The sequence below is a fragment of the Ahaetulla prasina genome, chromosome 1 (genome assembly GCF_028640845.1).
Source record: "Ahaetulla prasina isolate Xishuangbanna chromosome 1, ASM2864084v1, whole genome shotgun sequence".
Classification (NCBI taxonomy): domain Eukaryota; kingdom Metazoa; phylum Chordata; class Lepidosauria; order Squamata; family Colubridae; genus Ahaetulla; species Ahaetulla prasina.
In genome coordinates, this window is record NC_080539.1 from 193,339,751 (window position 1) to 193,362,370 (window position 22,620).

Genomic DNA, 22,620 nt, shown 5'->3' on the forward strand with positions numbered 1-22,620 from the left:
GTCAAGGTGTGTCATGGAATTGCGGACTGTCAGAAGCTGTGATGTTTCCCTGGTAGGAGGCAAAGCTGATAACTGGAGGGATTGGGAAGGATGCATTACATGTTTGAGCCCCCCCCCCCCCAAAAGCCCCTGACAATCTTTTACCTGTTGTATAATCTCTATCCCTCACTGATTCATTCAGAAAGTGTCTGGAAGAAAGCTTTTGTGCATGTATAGTTGTATGAATACTAGATTACATCTGAGTGAGGATCCTGATGATTCATGTGGTGAATCCTCCAATGGGGCTCTCATGTCACATCAGATTTCAGGTCTCATATATTATATTACAAAGGAAATGACAGATAATGATGCAATGTTCTGTTCTTTTTTATTATTTTGGTTTCTACTACTTTTAATGCTGCCCAAAATCCTATCGAGTTGGACAGCTCTCTAAATTCAATACATACATATATACATACACTTGGCATAGTGATTATTTGATATATTTTTTCTTTGTTTCCTTCTGCACTTACGACCTGAAATCTTCTACCCTGGAGCTTCTATGACTGGCAGTTCTTTTTTGATGACTGATGGGGAGGAAGATATTTCCTGTCTTTTCTTTTTCTTTTCATTTCTATACTCTTACTGTATTGTAAAAAACTAATGAAAATATTTTTTAAAACGATGGAGCTGTGCTTTACTGATATGGGCTAAAGTAAGAGAATCTTGAAAGTATAATCATATTTTCCCTTCTGCTCATTGCCAAGACAGAGCAGGGGTTAGAAGTCGGGTCAGCTAACCTAGTTTCCTGGCAGATCTTTCATCGGATACAGCACTTTAGTGCTGCTGGGTAGAAGAGACCTGTTGCAAAGATAATTAGGGAAGAACCTACTAAATATGACTGTAGTTCTTGCATTCTATAATAGGGTCCTGAGAGAGCTGAAGGCTTCTCCAGGACCTAAATACTTCTCTTCTAATGGCTGGAGATTAGCACAGCAACCTCAAGAACTACTAGGCTATGCTAACCACAGGCTGGAAATTCAGAGTAGTTGCTTTTCTCCAAAGCAGCTCATTCCTTTCCTTCACTATCTAATTAAGGGGGGATCAGAGATGCTCCATTCCAAAAGCTTTGGCATCAGCAGTGGATGTCACATATGAAGACTCTGAAGACTAGTGACTGTTTTGGGGTAGAGTAAGGGCTCATCCACACACTGGCTTAACAGCTTGACAATGCCCTCCTTAATCATTCTCAGTACTTGGCCCTTGTTGCCTCCTCAGCTGAGGCCCATCTAACTTTGAATTTTGCTGATCCAGTATTAAAGTGATAGGTACTGTTCCTCAATGGCATGGGTGTCAAACTTGACTGTGTCACATGATGTATCATGATGTATTGCTGTTTTTTGCCTTTGCGGAGCTGGGGTGGGCGTGGCCTATGCATGACGTATCTGGCCCACAGGCCTCCAGTTTGACAGGCCTGCATATAGCTATTTTTGTTTCTGCTTATTTATTGGCTTCTGCAGGCATTTTCTTACACAATCTCAGATCTTATGCAGCCTTTTTATCAACATATATTCACCACCCGTGTCAAACAGTGTTAGATCAGTCTCTTTTAAAGACAGAAATGGAGAAGCAGCAGGCGGAAGACTGTTTCGTAGCTCAACAGCAGGCAATCTAATAAGGGCATTTATTTTTATTTATTTATTTTTATTTTATTTTATTTTATTAAATTTCTATACCGCCCTTCTCCCGAAGGACTCAGGGCGGTGTACAGCCAAAATAAAACACAGAATATGTACAATTAAAAGAATTTAAAATGAACTATTACTATGCGGCCGATAATTAAAACATTTAAAAATTTAAAATATTATTAAAACCCCAATTTAAAAGCAACTATTTATGCCAGTCCTGCTTGAATGAATAAATATGTTTTAAGCTCACGACGAAAGGTCCGAAGATCAGGCACTTGACGTAAGCCAGGGGGGAGTTCGTTCCAGAGTGTTGGTGGTCCCACAGAGAAGGCCCTACTCCTGGGGGCCGCCAGCCGACATTGTTTGGCGGACGGCACCCTGAGAAGGCCCTCTCTGTGAGAGCGTACGGGTCGGTGGGAGGCATAAGGTAGCAGCAGGCGGTCTCGTAAGTACCCGGGTCCTAAGCCATGGAGCGCTTTAAAGATGGTAACCAGAATCTTGAAGCGCACCCGAAAGACTACAGGAAGCCAGTGCAGACTACGGAGCAGTGGTGTTACATGGGAGCCACGAACGGCTCCTGTTACCACTCGCGCAGCTGCATTCTGGACCAACTGCAGCCTCTGGGTGCACCTCAAGGGCAGCCCCATGTAGAGAGCATTGCAATAATCCAGCCGAGACGTAACCAGAGCGTGAGTGACTGTGCATAAGGCATCCCGGTCAAGGAAGGGACGCAACTGGTGAACCAAGCGAACTTGAATTTTGTTTTCAGTATGGTTGTTAAACTGTCAACATGGGTGTAATAGCTTCTGGAGAAGGAAGAGTGCAAAATCTCTGATTCTCAAGCTCCGATGCCCAGCTCCATTCGCCCAACATTAAGAAGATGATCAATAGTGCTTTTTTAATCTAGCAGGGGGGAATGGAAACTCTGGGGAAGGAAGATGGCGGCCACCAATAGTTGTTCTTAGTTCGTTCAAATAAAAATCAACTGGGAGAACTTGAGTCCAAGCTAGCTGATCCATGAGCATGTGCATGTGTGCCGAACCCACCCACCCTTCCTTTGAATCAACAATTGCAGTGGTAAAGCTGAAGCCTCTGCCCAGGGGAAGACTTTCACCTGGACAGACCTGCTTTACTGCCCAACCTGGTTGAAGCTGCTCAAGCCCCCCTTCCTGGGAGAAGAGATGCATTCTGTCCACTAAAGCAATGTCCTGAGTTCTCAGGGTTTACCAGACAAAGAGAAGTTTCTTGTGGACTGTATTAACTTTGTCCTTTATTCTTTGTATAACAAGAAGAACCTTTAAAAGAGTGATTTTTCAAGTTAACAAGCAGAATTCAGCTAATGTGTAGAAACACGCCTACAGTTGTTCCTCTCTGCTTCCCTCTGGTGTCTGCCTGCAAAGGATGGAATGTAGCCAGTTTCCTTTCATCTTTCCTTCGAAAGATCTTTCCCAATAGATTTATGTCTTGCTTCTTGTATAGAAATTCAAGATGGGTTGCTCCCTACCCTATTTTTCCTCATAACAATCATGTAAAGTAGGTTGGGATAATAGGGTACTGGTGCCAAGCAATAGAGTGAGTTTGGTGGTTGGAGGGTGGACTAGAACCTATTTCTCCCCATTACTAATCCAATAACTAAACCTCCATATCACTTTGGGACTCTAACTTATGGCCTAATTGCTCTATTATTGTGAGATTAATGTTTAACTTCCTCCTAGCAGAAATCATGGTTCTGCAGAAATGACAGTATGCCTGTTCTAAAATGCAGCTGATAGTTAATCAATAGCTTCAGTTAAAACTTAGCTGGCTGCCTCTCATAGCTATCAATCACACCCTTTACTCTCTCTATGCAAGAAGAGTGGATTCCATTATTTGTCAGCTTTTGTCTTAATGTCATTTGTAGTCTTGAGTCACCCAGGAAGTTCCAGATGGACACTGCCTCATTCCCATTATCCCATGCTAGCTTTTTCTCTCTCTCTCTCTTTCTCTCTGTCTTTCTCTCTCTTTCTTCTCTTTAATTCCTCATAAATATATTTCTACTAGGTTCTTAGTCCATTTTCAATTCCCCTTCTCTTTCTGTGAGGTTTATTCGGGATGCCAAAACCTGTTATCGGATTTCCACCATCACCCAAATTCCCCCGCCCCCAATTTGGCTATCCTCCAAATATCCTTTTTTTATGTTTGGGAGCTCATTTGGCAAACTGTGTTGAGCTTCCCCATTCTCTTTAGAAGTAAGCTCTTCTACTTATATAGGAAAACAAGTACAGGTAATCCTTGACTTATAACACTTCATTTAGTGACCGTTTGAAGTTACAATGACACTGAAAAAAGTGATTTATGACCATTTTTCACAATTATGACCTTTGCAACATCCTTTTGGTCACTTGATGTACATTCAGATGCTTGACAATTGATTCATAGGTATGACACTGCCAATGTCCCGGGGTCATGTGACCATATTTTGCGATTTTCAGATGAGCAAAGTCAATGGGGAAAGACAGATTCATTTAACAACTGTGTTACTAATTTAACAACTGGAGTGATTCACTTAACAAATGTGGCAAGAAAAATTGTAAAATGGGGGCAAAACTTATTTAACAAACTTTTCACTTAGCAACGTCAATTCTGAGCTCAATTGTGGTCGTAAGTCAAAGACTACCTGTCCTGGGAAGGGAAGTGCTCGTAGCTGTCACCTTGAGATTCTCTTGCCAGTTCTGGCAGGTTTGGCAAAAGTGAAGAAAGGAAAATGCTGTCTGCTGTCAAAAGGAAAATAGCCTGCAATAAACAGAATAACAGAATATCAGAGTTGGAAGGGACCTTGGAGGTCCTTCTAGTCCAATCCCCTGCTCAGGTAGGAGATCCTATATCAGTGATGGCTAACCTTTTCAGCACCGTGCCGAAAGCATGTGTGTGTGCGTGTGAAAGTGTGCATGTGCATGCATATCCATAATACAATACGTGTGTGACCCCCCCATGCCCCTACACATGTGTGCATGATCCCCTCACGTACGCCCCGCCCCACCCCCACGCATGCATTCAGAAACCCCATGAGCCCCTCCCCTCGTGCAGGCATGTGCTACCCCACGCATACACGTATGGGTTGTGTGCACCCCACCACCATGCATGTATGCGACCCCGTGCATGCACGCACGATCCCACGCATGCACAACCTGCCCCTGACGCATGCCCGCAACCCTCACATGTGTGCCCCCCATGCATGCACAAGCGTCTCCTGTATGAGCCTCACCCCCGCACATGAATGGAAAAAAATGGCAGATTTTAATGGTGTAGTCAATGGAAATGTCGATTATAGAACGCAAAAGACGATGAAACAAGTAGGAAAATCCTTCCCAAATCCTTCTTTAGGGTGAAATCCTTCTTTAGAAAGAAATAGACAATATACTTTTTATTCAAACAGACACTTATCATGGTCCAGAATAGATATGATATGGATGACAATGAAATTGACTCTTAACATTCAAGAAATTGACATAGAAACCAGCACCTGGTCGGATCATAACCCTATAACAATGAAATGGAAAGGACAAAGGAAAAGAACTAGATGGACTTTACATACTACAATACTAAAAGATAAGGAATTTGTACAGAAAATGGAGAAGGAGTTGGCTTTCTTCTTTAAGGAAAACAAAAAAGAAGATACAACAATACAAAATTGCTGGGATACAATGAAGGCCTATGCAAGAGGTCTAATGATAGATTATATAAGGAAAAGAAATGCAAAGAAAAGGCAAGCTCATAAAACACTAGAAACCTGCTACAAGAAACTTGAGGAAGACTTACAGAAATTTCCAGATGAAAAAGACATTAAAATGAAAATGGAATTAATTAAACATAAAATGGGTTTAATCGAAAAAGAAGAACTAGCACAGAAAATTAGAGGTGGGAAACAGAATTACTTTAAAAATGCTAATAAACCGGGTAGGTGGTTAGTTTACAAATTGAAAAAAGAGAAAGAATCTCGGAAAATACTACGATTAGTGGATAATCAAGGTCAGGTGAGATATGGGAACAAGGAGGGAAGAAACCTGAAAACCAGCTGGCTGGCGGAAGGTATGCATGCACGTGTAGTAGAGCTGTGCTGGGACAACAGCTTGCGTGCCCTCAAGTGGCACCCCATCGCATAGGTTCCCCATCGCAGCCCTCTATCCTTTCAGACAAATGACTGGCCAATCTCTTCTTAAAAGCTTCCATTGTTGGAGCACCCATAACTTCTGAAGGCAAGATGATGGTTAATTGTTCTCACTGTCAGGAAATTTCTCCTTAATTCCAGGTTGCTTCTCTCCTCGATTAATTTCCAACCATTGTTTCTTGTGTTGCCTTCTAGTGCTTTCAAAAATAGGTTGACCCCCTCTTCTTTGTGGCAGCCCCTCAAATATTAGAACAATGCTATCATGTCACCCCAAACCTTACGCAACCATTCTGTTGGTTTAGCCTCCAGCCCCCTAATCATCTTTGTTGCTCTTCCCGGCACTCTTTCCAGAGTCTCAACATTTCTTTTTATATCATGGTAATCAAAACTGGATGCAATATTCCAAATGAGGTCTTAGTAGTGTGGCTAGAGTCTAAGAGGGACAGGGAGCCTGCAGCAAATTTCGATGGTTTGCAGATGCTTATAAAACACTTGTTCATACAACCTTTGCTGGGCAGAAGGTAGCGTTTCACTGCATCACAGCACTGAATATGCTCCTGATGTAGATCCTTCTTCATACTTTGGGAAGCAACAGTTTGGTTGGGAGAAATAACTCTCTTTTTTTTTAACCTGAAACCATCGCTTTCAATGCATGCTGCCTTTGCAATGGACAAGGGATGAGATGAAGGTGATGTCATGAAGGCCTAACATACTGAAAGAATTAATGAAACTTCTTCACACTGTGGATGAGTAGTACATGAGGAAGAGCTACCAGTATTAGAGCAAAACAGGTCTTTGGCAGCAATCAGCATTTGTTTATCTTTGATATTTAAATATGTATCTCCAGTCCCAGGGTGTTCACTGGCATTCAAAACCAGCAAAAGATAATATCATACACTGGGATCAGACATATTAAGCACATTTACAGATACCACTTTCAGCTAATTAATCTTATTAGGAGGTCAGTTAAATTTTCTTTCTTCCACCAGGTGTTTACTTGGTAGAAATGGCTTCCTGTTTATGATTCCTTTTTTACTATTGCATTATTATTTAATGGCAATGAATTTTAGTATATTGTCAATGAACTGTAGTGCATTTCTGAGATACTATAAAGCTGAACAATGGTTACAAAAAATTTGTACATAGACTATCCATGTAATATAAAAGTAGCAACAATAAAGTTGGCAAAACAGAATGACTTTACTTGCTTTGCTCACAGCATCTTTGTGCCTTTTGTCAGGATCAACCATTCTGTCCAGCACACATACTGTATATTGTGTAAATTTGCAATAGTGGCAAATATCTGTAGCTTTGGTATAGAATGAAGGTGAGTTCCCTGAGCTTGTGGGTTGGTTTCCAAACATCATTAGGTATCATCTTCAGCTTAGGGGATATCAGTGTTAGTGTTCTGTGTATAAGAGCTTTGTGTAGTCAGTGAGGGTCTTGTGTGAGCCATCGTCACAAGATCCTCAACTTGATACACCCATACCTGACCCATCACAAGACCTACTGACCACACAAAACCGTATAAACAGAAGAACACTGACATTCCCTAAACTCTGCTGAAGATGTTTACCTAGCCTGGTAATGAAACATTCGGAAACCAACCCACAAGCTCGGAGTACAAACCTTCACCCTCATACTGTGTAAAAATAAGGTAAATCTAGAGTGTAAAATGAAAATAAGAGATTGTAAGTGACATGATGAAAAGAACATTTTAAAAAACAACAACCCAAGAGCAAATCCAATATCTATTTACTCAGAAATAAGACTCCCTATGTCCAATTATATTTATTTCCCAGAAAGTGTTTCAGAATTATATTCTAAAGCTTTCCTTAAAGAGGAAAAGTATAATACATATAATTATAGCAAGATCTCTTTTGCTCCAATTGCATGTTCTGGTTCATGAAATTCTCAAGATGGAAGAGTAATGCCTTTCTTCTAATAAAGTTTAGCAGCAGTAGTATTTAAAATATGGTTTAACCAATCAAATCACTGAAAGCCCTATACCCTTGAGTGGGGTTCTCGTACTATGGGTTGCACCCTCCTGGCTTATTCAGTCCAAATTTAAGCAAACACACTATTTCCCACTCTACCTAGACAAGATATTATTGGTTTGTCCAGGTAATGAGAATGTATACTGGCAACAGTCCAATCAAATTAGGTTAGCACACCTGAAGTTCGATCATTGTTGGAACTACTAAGAGTGACCACATTTATCATATCTCCCTTCCTAACAGCAGAGACACCTTCAACTCTTTGCTTGCCCCCCTGCTAGCTGCATTTGCTGATAGCCCATCTTTTCTCACTCTGCATCCAGCAATAACGTGCAGGGGAGGACAGCAGAATGGCCAAGGTGAAGTCTATATCTATTGGATTCTCTCTGTGCATCTGGCAAGTGCATGAAAGCACAGTAGCAGCATCTCTGACATATTTGGCAAGCAGGAAAATATGTCTCTCGCTGCAAATGAAGGTAGTGTGTCAGCATGCAATGGCACAATCTCTATCAGTTGCAAACTGTGTTGGAGCTCTGGGCTCTTGGTGCAACCCCTACGAATTGTAAATTGATGCAACCTCTATCAGTTGCAACCTCTACCTTGCAAATTGTGTTGGAGTTCTGGACTCTTGGACAAAAAAATTGAATTGAATGAAAATTGAATGAAAAAAAATTTATTCTTGGAAAACTCTTTTTTCCTCCTTTCCCAAAAGCAATACCTGGATGTGAGCATGTGCGTGTGAGAGAGAAAGCAGAATATTGATCCCTCTACTTCTTGGTACTAAGTTAGCATCCTAGTTGTTTTCCCTAGATTGGTTGCTTTTTTTATCTGCAGTTGAGGCAAATGAGTACTCCAAGTATGCTTGGCACTCATGCTGTAATCTACTAGTTTCCTGTCATTGCCATTATTTGAAAGAATCTAGGGATGCCCTTAGTATCCATTAGCATGGCCATAGATCTTACTGCCTGAGTTCTGAGCCAGAAGTTGCCTGGGTAGAAACTTTCTTGTGCCAAGATGGGTTCCACATTATCCCTGCTAGCCTACTAATGCACCTGCACCAGATTCACCAACCTTGTGGTCAAGCACTAGGCCTAGTTCTGATGTGGGCAGATTCACCTCATTGAAGGTGACTGCCGTAGAACAGAGGTTGCTGTACTTGACTCCTGCCAAGGGGCTTCTGGGAACAGGCCTCCATAAGCTACTTCTGGGAGTAGAAGAAAACTCCTGCTTGCTGTGCCAAACCAATAATGAATTGTGCAAGACTTTTTTCCTCCTCACCCCAAGAAATAAGTACCATATTTTTTGGAATATAAGATGCACTTCCCCCCCCTAAAAAAAGAGGCTGAAAATTTGGGTGCATCATACTCTGAATGTAGCCCTGCCCACCCGCCAGCCCCCACCCTTCGGCTTCTGTGTGTCTTCTTCCTTGCTGTAGAGATCGCCACTGACAATGGCATAGCCATTTTGGGCACTGGGCATCGCATTTTTGGCCTCCAAACGCTCCCTTTGAGAGTTCTTCTAGGCTGTGAGGATTGCCAAAGCACATCACCACCGATTGCTGCCCGAAAATGCGACACTTGGAGGCTGAAAACGCGACATGCAAAATGGCTCCCCAGAACAGCTCCTGCCTTCTCTTACTCCTTCTGTGCTTCGCCTGCTGTAGTCACTGGAGCTCCCTCTAATGATCAGCTGAGCTTTTGAAGCTGTTTTTTAGGCTCAATGAGGGCTTGCGAGTGAAGCGATATTCTGAGTTTCGCCTGCTGTTTTCATTGCTGCTTCCTCCGACTATCAGCTGTACTTTAGAAGCTGTATTTCAGCCCCAACCAGGCCTGTGCGCTCAAAACCAGCGAACTAATGTGCTGAAGCTGACCAGGCTAAGGACTACTAGCCTGGTAGGCAGATTTTTCCCCCCTGTTTCCCTCCCCAAAAACTAAGGTGCGTCTTATACACCGGTGCATCTTATACTCCGAAAAATACGGTGTGTCAGAACACATTGTGACAGGGTTCTATTAGAGCATGGGTGTCAAACCTGATCGTGTCACGTGATGTATCGAGACATATCATGACTTTTTTTTTGCCTTTGCGGAGCTGGGATGGCTGTGGCCTGTGTGCGATGCATCCAGTCTGTAGGCTACCAATTTGATACCCCTGTTTTAGAGTATTATCAAACAATTTATTCAAGGGGAAGAGATTTTACAAAATTTATTTTATAGCCCCCACTCTATAACATTGTTTACCATCTTTGGAAGCAAATTTTGGGGGAAATAGAGTTAATAGTGAAGAACTGAGCAGTTTAACTGTGCCTTGAGCAAAAATGTTTTACCTTTTTATTTTGGAATAAATATATGAAAATATGGATGCACATGAATGCTATGTGCATTATTCATGCATGTTGTGTCTGTACTTGAAATTATTCTGCAGATGTTCCTTGAAGTGGTACCAAAGTACTAATGCCACCAAAGTAATGCCATATATAATTATGTGAGAAATACAAAATTATTTATTAAAAACATCTACCTTTGATTTGGAGGCTTGCTTTGTGTCCTCCTGTCATCTGAAGTACTGTTCATGGGAGACAATGTGAGTCACAGCCTTTTCTGAAGTTGCATTTCTTCTTTGCTTTTAAATATGAAATGAATGCTGACTTTATGAGTGCTGTGACAGCTGGACTTTTATAAATTTCGTCCACTTTTAAATGAGAATGAATAAGTGATTTGTGTATATTGTATGAGAAACCTTGGAAATTGATAAGTGACTTGGGAATACTTTAGTATACAATCAAATCTCTGTCTTTTGCAGTCTATCAGAGAAGTGACTGGCTATGTCTTGGTAGCGCTGAATCAATTTGAATACCTTCCTTTGGAAAATCTGCGGATCATTCGTGGAACAAAACTGTATGAAGATCGCTCTGCACTGGCCATCTTCCTCAATTACAAAAAAGATGGGAGTTTTGGACTGAGGCGGCTTGGGCTGAAGAACTTGACAGGTAAGGGAAAAACAAAAAGATTATAAGAGAATAGCTTGATCCTATTGACCGTAGTTTGCAGATCTTAGATATAATATCAAAGGACTGGCCGGTTTTGATCTACAAAATAAAACAAAAGAGAACAGAGCAAATAAGCAAAAACATCAGTTGTGTTCTCCTTTTGTACTAAAGCATTTGATTTCTCAATCACAATTCTGACAGGTTGTAATTTAACAACTGTCAGTTGTCTATCCTATATCTAAATCTTTTTATCAGTGGTGAGGAATCTGTGTCACTCTAGAAATTGTCCAACTATGTCTCTAAGCATCTGTGATCCTGAACTATGTTTCAGGACTCCTGGAAATAGTAGTTTAATAACATCTGGAGGTTATCAGTTTCCCTTCCCAACACTTGTTACCATATTTATTACTGATATTGGAAGAAACAACACAGCTGTGAGCCACTGCATTATCAGTCATATGCCACATGCTTGGCATAACCTGTATCAACAGAGCAATGCCACAAAGCCTCTTATCTAGATATGGTCTAAAGAAATGGTTAGTATTTTTGACTCTCTTGGAAATTGATATCATTAAAAGCATGGAACTTAAATGGAATTGATTGTGTTTAGGACCAGATTGGCAGATGTCTGAAATAATCAGTTACCACACACATATAATTCTACCTGCTATCCTGTTTAGAACTAGTGAATAGCTGCTGTGTTCTGCTTAGTTGACAGACGGGCTTTAAGACAAATGACAACTTTCAAAGGATAAATATCTTGCAGAGTAACAAACATAGTAACTGTGTCAGACAGTGTAGATTGCATTGAAAGGCATGGAACCATTTTTTAAAATACAGTTTAAACTTAAGCGATTAGGCAGTGGTGGGATTCAAATAATTTAACAACCGGTTCTGTGGGCATGGCTAGGTGGGTGTGGCTAGGTGGTCATGTGACTGGGTGGGCATGGCCAACTTGACGTCACTCATGGCAAGTTGGGGCGGCACCTTGCTGTGAGTGACGTTATTGGCCATGCCCACTCAGTCACATGACCGATGCTGCAGAGACAGGGCGATTTCCTACCTCCCCCTCCCTCCACCCTTGGGCTGGCCAAATAAAAGCCCATCTAAAGAGTATTGCCTGCCTGCTGAATACTGGCAAAAGAAGGCTAGGGGGAAAAAAAGAGAAGGGCCCATGGAAACGCCCCATTTTCTGCACCATGCTGGATCGGGATGGGGAGGTGAGGGGGGGAGCAAAAATCCTACTCATTTCATACATACTCACCAGCACGACAGAGAATCTCTCTTCCAGCTCACCAGTTCAGGCATTGGGAGCTTGACCAATTTTCTTCCAGCACTCAAGCAGGGAATCCCAGGAGCGCCAGCATATTGCATGCTTTTCACTCCAAGCAGCCCAGACTGGAAAACACATGGCTGGGGTGGAGGAGCGGTCCTTCTTAACAAGCTCAAAACTATTGCTGCAAGCCTGAGTTCCCCACACGAGAGCTGCAAACCTAGCTCTGGCTGCAGACATGTGATTATGAGGGCAAGCTTTTTCCAAGGCCAGTCATAGAGGGAAACAGAGATAAGTGTGCCAGAGAACCGGACTTCCAGCTCTTGTGCAGGGAACCCAGACTTGCAACTCAGTTTTGAGCTTGTTAAAAAGGACTGCTCTTCCACCCCAGCCATGTGTTTTTAAGTCTGGGCTGCTTGGAGTGAAAAGCATGCTGTCAAGTCCCAATTCAGGACTCGCCATACCTGGGGGGGGGGGCACGGTGCTGCAACCATCGGAGCTGGTGAGTCCAACAGCAAGCAAGGCTGCGGTCGTGGCGGGACATGTCAGGACAGCGCCGGCCTGAAGCTAGCACAGACCTGCTGGGAGGACACTTGCCCCAGTGGTCAGGAGGCTGCTCACCTGCCTAGCCAGTGTCAGAAAAGAGGGAGGCAGAAAAGTTCAGCCAAGTCTTCTCCTCCTTCTCAGCCTCAAGCAAACAGGCATACACACCTCATGGGACAGGGATCTTCTGTGAGGAGACAGTGTGTGCCCGTGCACCGTCTCCTCACAGATGGTCCCAGCACTGTGAAATATGTGCATGCTCTCTGTATCTTTCAGGCTGAGAAGGAGATGTCTTGCCCAAACATTTCCTGCCATGGAAGCTGTCTTTAAGTAGCAAGGAAGGCTGTAGCAGCTGCCTTCCGAGCAACTTTGGCCAACCTGAAGAACAGGGCAGTGACAGTGGCAACGGGCCAGGAGAACGGTGGGACATGTCAGGACAGAGCCAGCCTGAAGTTTGTCAGCAGGCCATCCTCCTGGCTGGGTCTGGCCACAAGCAGCACTGGCATTGGCAGGCAATGGGGTGCGCGGTTGGTGCGAAGAACATGATGGGACTTCCAGTCTTCAAGCGCCATGTAGAGCGTGTTGCAATAGTCAAGACAGGAACTGACTAGAGCTTGAGTGACTGTGAGTAAGGACTGTTGGTCCAGGGAAGGACTTAACTCGCACACAATCTGCAGTTGCACAAAGCTCTCCTGGCCACAACTGCCACCTGCTCTTCAAACAGGAGTCATGAGTCCAGGAAAACCCCTAGATTACACACAGGGTGTGTTTGAGGTGGTGCCACCCCATCCAAGACCAAAGATGGCAATTCTTCCTGAGCCAACGAACCCCAAACCCAGATCCAGAACCCACTCAGTCTTGCAAGGGTTTAATTTTGACCCGTTGCTCCTCATCCAGCCCCTAACAGCCTCTAGGCACTGCAAGGGGGCGGACATGGGATCACTTAACTCACCACGGGCCGAGACATACGGCTGAGTATCATCAGCATATTGGTGATACCTCAGTCCATGGTGACGGATGATCTCACCCTCTCATATAAATGTTGAACAGGAGCAGAGAGAGTACTGAGCCCTCAAAGGAACCCCGCAAAGCTGTGGGCGAGGGCTGGATCTCTCATCTCCTATCAACACTGACTGAGAGGGGCCGCAGAAGAAAGAAGTGAACCAGGATAGCAAAGATCTCCCACTCCCATCCCCCAAAGCTGTCCCAGGAGAATACCATGGTCAATGGTATCAAAAGCCACTGGGAGGTCAAGTAGAGCAAGGATGGATGCACTACTCCCATTCCTCTCTTGCCACAGATCATCCAACAGTGTGACCAATGCAATTTCTGTTCCAAATCCAGGCCTGAATCCTGACTGGTAAGGGTTGAGATAATCTGTTTCACCCAGAAACCTCTGGAGCTGCCGCGCGACCACCTTCTTAACAACCTTCCTCAAAAAGGGAAGATTCAAGACAGGGATTCTATCCTGTTGGAAATTATCCAACAGGGTAGAGTCCAGTGATGGCTTCTTAAGAAGAGGGTGGACTACAGCCTCCTTAAAGTGCTGGGGCACTGCCTCTTCCTGTAGAGAAGCATTAATCACTGCCGGAGTCCACCTGCCTGTCACCTCCTGGGAGCTTTTCGCACAGTGTATACCAGCAGTTATGGTGATGGCAGCCAACTTGGATGCTTTTAAAAGAGAACAGAATAGGTTCATGGACAACCTAGCTACTAATATTACTGGCTGTTTTGCCATCTTTTGAATCAAAGCTGCCTACTTCAGACACTGGCTGGTGGGAAGCAATATTATGCTCCAGTCTCTGCTTGTGAGCAGCCCAGATGGATTCAGTTGACCGATGTTTAACTGAGTGGATATATTATCTGATCCAGGAGGGATCTTTTTATGTCCTTGTGACTTAAATCACTACTCACCAGATTTATTTGACATTTGGGTCATTTTTTCCCTTTTCCCACACACAAATACAAAAAATTAATTGTTTGTTATTAATATGCTTTTCTGTTAGTTTTTTTGTATTTTACTCTTACTGATAAATCAAATATTTAAAAAAATAGTCACCAGGTTCATAGTTTTGGAGGAAATAATTAGGGCTTGTCCTAATTAAAATTAATTAATTAAACATAAGGAACACACTGCATCAATCACTATTTAAAAAATAAAATAAAACTTGGTATTAGGGAGAATTCATCATACTCTTGAACAGCCCATTTCAACTAATAGCAAAACAACACATCATTGTGCAGTGAGACCACTATGTAAAGCGCCATGGTGGTGAAGTGGTTAGAATGCAGTATTGCAGGCTAACTCTACATACCAGGAGTTCAATCCTCACTGGCTCAAGGTTGACTCAGCCTTCTAACCTTCTGAAGTTGGGAAAATGAGAACCCACATAGTTGGGGGCAATATGCTGACTCTGTAAACCACTTAGAGAGGGCTGTAAAACACTATGAAGAGGTATATAAGTCTAAGCACCATTACTGTTGCTATTCTATTAGAATTTGTATTTTCCTTTGATGTTTTTAATAATATTCGGACTAACTAGTTACAACTGTTAAATGATTTCAGGGGGATTTTGTTTTGTTATTGTCACTTTGATTGTCTTCTAGCTAAATGGTCATTTTCTCTATCCAATTACGTGTATTTCTAGGTGTAGGATTGGCTGCAGCTGAGAGAATAGAATAGAATAGAATAGAATAGAATAGAATAGAATAGAATAGAATAGAATAGAATAGAATAGAATAGAATAGAATAGAATAGAATAGAATTCTTTATTGGCCAAGTGTGATTGGACACACAAGGAATTTGTCTTGATGCATATGCTCTCAATGTACATAAAAGAAAAGATACGTTCATCCGGAATCATAATGATAGTCATAGGGTACAAATAAGCAATCATGAAATAGTATCAATATAAATAGTAAGGATACAAGCAATCCTTACTATTGCAACAAAGTTACAGTCATATGAAAGCTAATATTAGTTTGGCAGTAGAACTCAACAAAAACAAGAGATAAGGAAGTTCGGAGAATGGCTAGAGAAGCTATATATTTTAAAGGCTTGTGAGGATGTAATGATCACTTCCTGAATAGTTGGTAACTGCAAGGTGTATGTCCTAAGATCTGACAATTCTACATTATGGGAGAAAGTCACTGTTTCCTGCTGAATAAGCAGAGACTACTGCAAGCTTATAGGAAGAATATAAATTAATAGTTTCCAAGAAGCAAAGCAAACAATTAAGCAAACAAACAGAGGAAGCTAATAGAAGATTGGAAGAGTTCCCTTTCAACTCCCATGCTCCCAGTTTCAGAAAGTGTAGTGGATTAATTTAAGAGTTTAAAAAAACAAAAAAAGAATAACCTTACTATATGTGATACTATAAAAATTATAGTAGAAGTGAAGTTCAGTGATAGAATTCTGCATTTTTGACCTGCAATGCTTGGGCATATTTCAATTTGTCTACTCCAGCCTTAAAGGAACGTCATTCCTTTATTTGCAGTGAATGCATTTGTGTCCTGGCATTTTAATAAATATCAGAGTATCTCATGAAATAAAATAAGAACTTGACCAGATCAAGTGAAGGAGATGCTACAATAGGAACTACAATGAACAACGAGCAACCCTTCATTAGGAAGAGAACTAAACAAAGTAATAAATCTACTTAATAAAAGGTAAGGCACCTTTTGTTAAGACACATAATGTCTACTTCTGGTAGAAGTAGGTCACATAAAATATAGTTTGTAACACCAGAACTTAGAAACAACTTTAAGATCTTTGCTGGAAAAAAATTCAGACTCTAAGCCTTCAGAGGAAAGGCTCCTGTTTGGATTCAGTCTGGAAAAGTCGGCATGTAGCTCAACAGGTAACTGTGAACATCAGGAAGAAATAAGACTGCACTTGAGACTGATAGAAAACATAGTCAGAGAATATTGTTTTTAATAAGTGAAATCACTAGGGCCAGATAAATTGCTTTTCTGGGGCTAAATAGATTGCTTACAGTTTGGCTGAATGTTTATATCTTGGAAAATAGGTGACAATGACTGGAGAAGGATAAACCTCTCTATGAACACACAGGGAAAGGGGGGAATTTACAGATACAGATTACTGTAGTCAATATGTAATTGAAACCCAGGAAGATTATAAATTATTTTATACATTTGTAAGTATTGTGAAAACAATTTGGTGATAATCAAAAAGTAGCATAAATTTCTAAAGAACAAATATTGCCAGGCAAACCTTATCTCATGTTCTGATTGGATACCTTCCTTATTACATTACAGGAATATTGTACACATTCTCATTTCATCACAGTATTTGATAAGACATCCCATGCCAACCTGATTAGCAAGCTAATTAGATGTGAATTACATGGTCTGACAATTAAATGGACTGATAACTTATTTGAAAACCATATCCAAGGATTCTTATCAATGTTTCAGTATAAAATGCTGAATACTTGACTGAGAAACAATCTTCGTGAAAAAGAAGGCATTGATTACTAACTGAATATAAGTCAATAATGTAAGCATGATGTGGCTATAAACAAACACATTGGTTTTGGTTGCATCAGCGGAAGGTTTCCAAATCAGAGGAAGTAATTATTCTATTCAAGCACTGTGTCCTCTTTTTAGCACATAATTTTAAAAGAATTCACAGAAAATAGAAAAGGTTAAGAGAAGGGCATCAAAGATAAAAGAGGACTAGAAACAAATTCCTACAAAGACACATTGAAGGAACTGAAAATGTTTAGCTTTGATAACAGAAAAACTAAGGGATGATACGGTGATATTATTCACATATCTGAAATAATGCGGTTACATAGAAGAAGGTGGCAACCTGCCTTTTTTCCCTCAAAGAGCAAGACATGAAATAATGTTTATAAATTACAGGAAATCAGATTTCAACTGTGTGTGTTAGGGAAAAAGACAACCTTAATATTAAGAGCAGTTCAACAGTGTGACCAGAACTCCAGTAATCCGGAGGTGATGGATGTGCCCAAGAACAGGCCAGATAACCATTTGTCTGAGTTATTTTTACCATTTTGTTATATTAATGTATGCTGATTCATTCAATTTTTGATGGGGGCTAGCCTAGGAATATAGTAATACTTGGGGATATTATGATTAGGAACCAGATGTGATATGGGGGTGTCTTTCTCTGACATATGCTCAGCATACTCGGAGGCATTCTTGTTGTTGTCACCTTTGAGGGTAGGGTGTCAAATCTTACCAAAGTAAATCCCCTTCCAGATGGGACTGAGAAAATGTTCTAAAGATTTTGGGGAATAACATATGGCCTCATGATAAGGGCTTTATTAAGCTGAAATGATCTAATTGTATTGCTTTATAAATTTAAACCCAATACTCTGTTTAATTTTGGCAGTGGCTTTCTCTAAACCTAGAATGTACACCATGGATTAAGATTGCAGAAGGCCGAATTTGCAACTATATAAGCATTTGAGGTATTTTTATTATTAGAATAATGAAACACAAAGGAAAAAAGGTCTGCATTAGATAATGACAGTAGAATAAAACAAAAATAAACCACTACTGAATATAAATAAAACAAAATCATGGAAAAATTTCTAGTGACACATTCTTCCCTTCCCTTTCATTTATTTCCATGACTGTTCACATTAACCTAGATATTTATATTTTATATTGAACATAGAAGATTATTGCTATTTCTATTTAAGTCCTTTCATCTATTTTTTATTAGTCTAAATTTCCCCCCCTAAAAACATATTAAAAATGCCTAAATCTACATTGTTGTCTAAGGTATAATATAAGGAAGCCATTCCTGTTTAATTTTTGTTAGCCTTCTATTATAGATAACAAATGGATCATTGAACAAATCATCAGTGTTCTCACTCAAGGCAAAATGATCTATCCTATATCAGACACATTATGTGAAGACCTGGTTCTCTAGAGAAGGCTCGGGAAAAGAAGAAGGAAAGAAAAGGTGGATGCAGTTATAATGGCAATGAGTGTAGTGTTGGAAATCCTAAAAGACCAGGATAGAGATAGATATAGAAAATCTATCTATATGGTTGCTAGGAGTCAAAAACTATTTGATGGCACATAATCAAATCTGTTATCTGTTTTATTATTACTATTTTGGTCTCCCATTTGGCGAACATTCCTCTTTTTCAATGTTATGCCAAAGCAAGTATTAGCATACAATATATAAATTATGAACCATAAGAGCCGTGGTGGCTCAGTGGTTAGAATGCAGTATTGCAGGCTAACTCTGAAAACTGCCACCAGTTCGATCCTGACCGGCTCAAGGTCTTCCATCCTTCCAAGGTCAATAAAAGGAGGACCCAGATTGTTGGGGCAATTTGCTGACTCTGTAAACCACTTGAATAGGGCTGTACAGCATAATAAAACAGTATGTAAGTCTAGAGATATTTGTTTCTTCCAAGATTAGAATTTATCAGCCAGGTTGACCTAAACTAGGAACATACCTTCAAACACCTGTTCTGGCAAATATTTCATGCATCACAATCATTTTTGGACCTGTTACAAGATACAGCAAGATTCCAGCCAGAGGAATATGGATGAGATGCAGGGCATTGGGGATGGGAAATCACACAAGGTGGATCTCAGATATTAGAGCTGGATTGTTTGTAATGCTGATGTGTCCCTGATGCAAAATAGTGCACCATACAAGAAATGGTTTATCACCAGGCTTTGAATAGTTTGCTGCTGTAATTATTATCCTTATCCTTAGTAAATTTGATTATAGCTTTAGTGGTCTTTTGTTCCCATAAGAAAAGGTCATAAAATGGATATTTCCAAGTTGAGGAAGATTAGAAATAAGTGTGTCAATATTTGAAGGAATCTCCTCAATTTTGATATTATTGGTTTTCTAAGTATGCAAAACATTAGTTTGGCACTTTCCAAATATAACCATGTTACTTTGAGAATAGTTAATTTTCAGCTTCTCAATCTTTTGACTAAAATCATACTAAGCAGTTTTATATACTCTGTGTATACTTTTTGAAACTTTTAATAGGCACATTTCTTACATGTACATTGTTCCTACATAGCTTTACAATTTATTATAAAGTATATAACCTGTGTTCTGACTGATAGATTAATCCAGAAAATATGAACTAGCCCATTTAGTTCCAAAATGCAGGCTATAGTAAATTCTCCAGCGTCCTTATAGTTGAATGTGCCTAAAAGAAATATTGCAAGCTGGTGTCCCATCTATATTGAATGTCAGGCAGTAAATCACTGATTTCTAAACACTTAACCTGTACTTCAACCTTTTAAGCTTAACTTAGCAGTACAGTCAAAGACTTGATTTAGTTAGATTTAAATTTTTAAGAAAGATAAGAGATAAAACCTTATGTACGTTGGTTGAATTCATATTGTAGTGATGTCAGGGACTTTATATATTTTCTCAAAAGTTTGAACTATAGGCATCTTCCTCTTTCCATCGTTGCAAAGTAATAAATATTTGGTATGTTATTTGGTGGCCTTAGGCAGTTGTGATATTGTAACTTTAGCTGGGAACTGCTAGTTAGCTTATACATAGATTCCTCTTTTTTTTTTGCAAGCTTGCTATTTTGTTGAGGAAAAAATAAATCTCTGATGGATTTCTTTCATCCTTAATTACACAGTGGTTTACATAGGTTTTTAATATAGTATGCCAGCATTTACAATTGTATCACACAAAAAGGAGGATTCTCTGATTTGTTTAAAATTTCCACTTGAACTTGTAATTAAGCTCTCTAACAATTGTGGGGAATTTCCATTGCTCCCTTGCTAAGGCAGTAGAATGTTTTAGATCAACAACCTAAACTTTATGCCAAGAGTAAGCCCACGGATGGGAGAGGAGTTAGTTTTAGTGCCCTTATGCAAATTCTGATGGCAAACGTCTATGGAGATTCTCACTCATCCAGGTCATGGTTATCTCAAAGGTGGTTTTTCCAAAAGACAATTGGACTTTCATAGTTTTATGCTAGTTCAATTTCCTTTTGGGAAAATCACCTTGCCATGCTGATGGCAAGTTTCAAAGGGACTCCGTTCTCCCAGGAAGACCGAAGGAACAAGTCCCACAGTTGTGCCATTCTGGAACAGATTTAAATAAACTTCCCCATTTGTTTCATTTGGCAGCAGAAGAGCAAATTCTCCTGGGAAAATGGGTCTTCCCTACTCTCTATCCAGACAGGCTTTTGGAAAGAGCAGACAATTGGCCGCACATTTAAAGGTCAACACCAGCTTTATATTTTGAGTCCATATTGCTGGTATGATACTCGATTAATGGAGGATTTTAAAAAGAACACACTTGTATAGGTATCCTGTATAATTTGGGGTAATCTCACAGAAGGTCTATAACTTTTTCTCAGCCACTGAAATACTGCTTAGAAATAATAAGAGAAAAAAGTCTCAATGTGTATTAAGTATTTTTAATACTTAAACATTTTAAGTATTAAATGTAAGTACTTATTAAAATGGCTAGATGTCCTATTTTTGCCACTGAGGCTTCTGAATTAGGAAGCCCAAAATAAATTTATTGATTCAATCTGTCTTGACCGTAACATGGCTTTGTGTCTGTCTGTCTGTCTGTCTCTCTCTGTCTGTGTCTAACAGTGATGCTAGAATAGGCACTTTGCTGAGATTTCAGCCCTATGTTGAGATGAGAGTCATATTTGAAAATGGATCTTCCTGTCTTTCTCTCTCTACCCTGAGACCGTAGGATTGCAACCTTGGGCTGTTGATTAGAATTCATAGGATTATTTGGTTAAATAAATATTAATCAGATGATATTCTTACTTTACAGACATAGCACAAACGCAGAGAAAGTGCAATAAATTAGGCTGCAGCTTTTCTTAGTTGAGTCAGTGTTAGGAGGTCTCTAGTGGCATTGCTCACTGTGCCTTGAAAGCAGTATTTTCAGAATGTGCAAAAGCCTCCTCTGAGTAAAACACTTCCTGTATCTGATTCCCCTGCTTCTTCATTATAAATGACCTTGTAGAAAACAGAACTGGAGCTGTCTTGGAAAAAGGTTGACTGCACCGGGCAACACCTCCCCTGCCCTGCTTATGTGGTCTAGTTCTTATTCAAATGATGGAAGATCTCCATTATAATATAACTCACTAATGCCATATTCACTTAGGAGGTGTCCCATATTTTCGTACAAGTAAAGAAGAATATTAAAGCAGAGACCAGTTCCTATAAATTATGCATATGAGAATAAGTAATGCTGCTCAGTTATTGCTAAATCTTATGGGTTTCAAGATGTAATATCTTTGATTAAGCTTCTGTAAAACTGTAAATCCTAGCAAAGAGTTTCCTGTTCTAAATAAAGCTGGGCCAAGCTTTAGAGAAACTTCCTCCACACCCTGAATACTATTAATAGAGACTTGAACTCTCTCTTCTAATTCTTTGAGGGTTTTTTCCCCCCTGGCCTAACAGATCTCCCACCCACAATACCCCCCTCCACCACTTCTCAGGATATAGCAGAATTTCTGCCAGTGACATTCAGTTTTTCTGAATTGTCTGAATTGTCTGAAAATAACCTTTTCTCCCCTTTTTCGTTAGTTTCCTCACTGTCTCTGTTTTGTTCTTACTGTCCAAGCTTCCTGATTTTAAGAAGCTAGAATAGAAGAGTTATCCTGTGACAATTTCAGTTTAATTTAACTTCAGTTGAATTGGAGGCCCAAGTGACTTCCACAGAGAGATTAGGGCTACTATACCTGAACTGAATCAGTTCAAATGATCAGAAACCTCTGACTCTTGCCATCTATTGACTACTTGGATTTTCGTAGCTCAAATATGGCAGAGAGACAAAGAGAGATATCTGTATAAATGAAAAAGAAATTCACATTCAGAAACCTTGGTCACTAAAGGAATACTTAGATGTAGATATTCCACATCCTGTTTTAAGCATAACGGCTTTCTTTTTAAAAAATACTTCTGTCATGAAAGAAAATTTTGGTTACCCCGACTAGGATGCAATGGGAAAGGGGAGTTTTGGAGAAGATAGGTGGGTTCAC

General features: G+C 40.3%; 1 protein-coding gene across 1 annotated transcript in view; it reads left to right on the top strand.

Moving 5' to 3' along the window:
* The window catches only part of ERBB4 (erb-b2 receptor tyrosine kinase 4), a 1,012,642-nt gene that overhangs the window by 563,482 nt on the left and 426,540 nt on the right, over positions 1-22,620 (top strand). Inside the window, exon 4 of the mRNA XM_058186165.1 lies at positions 10,611-10,797. Within this exon, the coding sequence (XP_058042148.1) occupies positions 10,611-10,797 (187 nt within the window). The remainder of the gene's footprint in view (positions 1-10,610; positions 10,798-22,620) is intronic.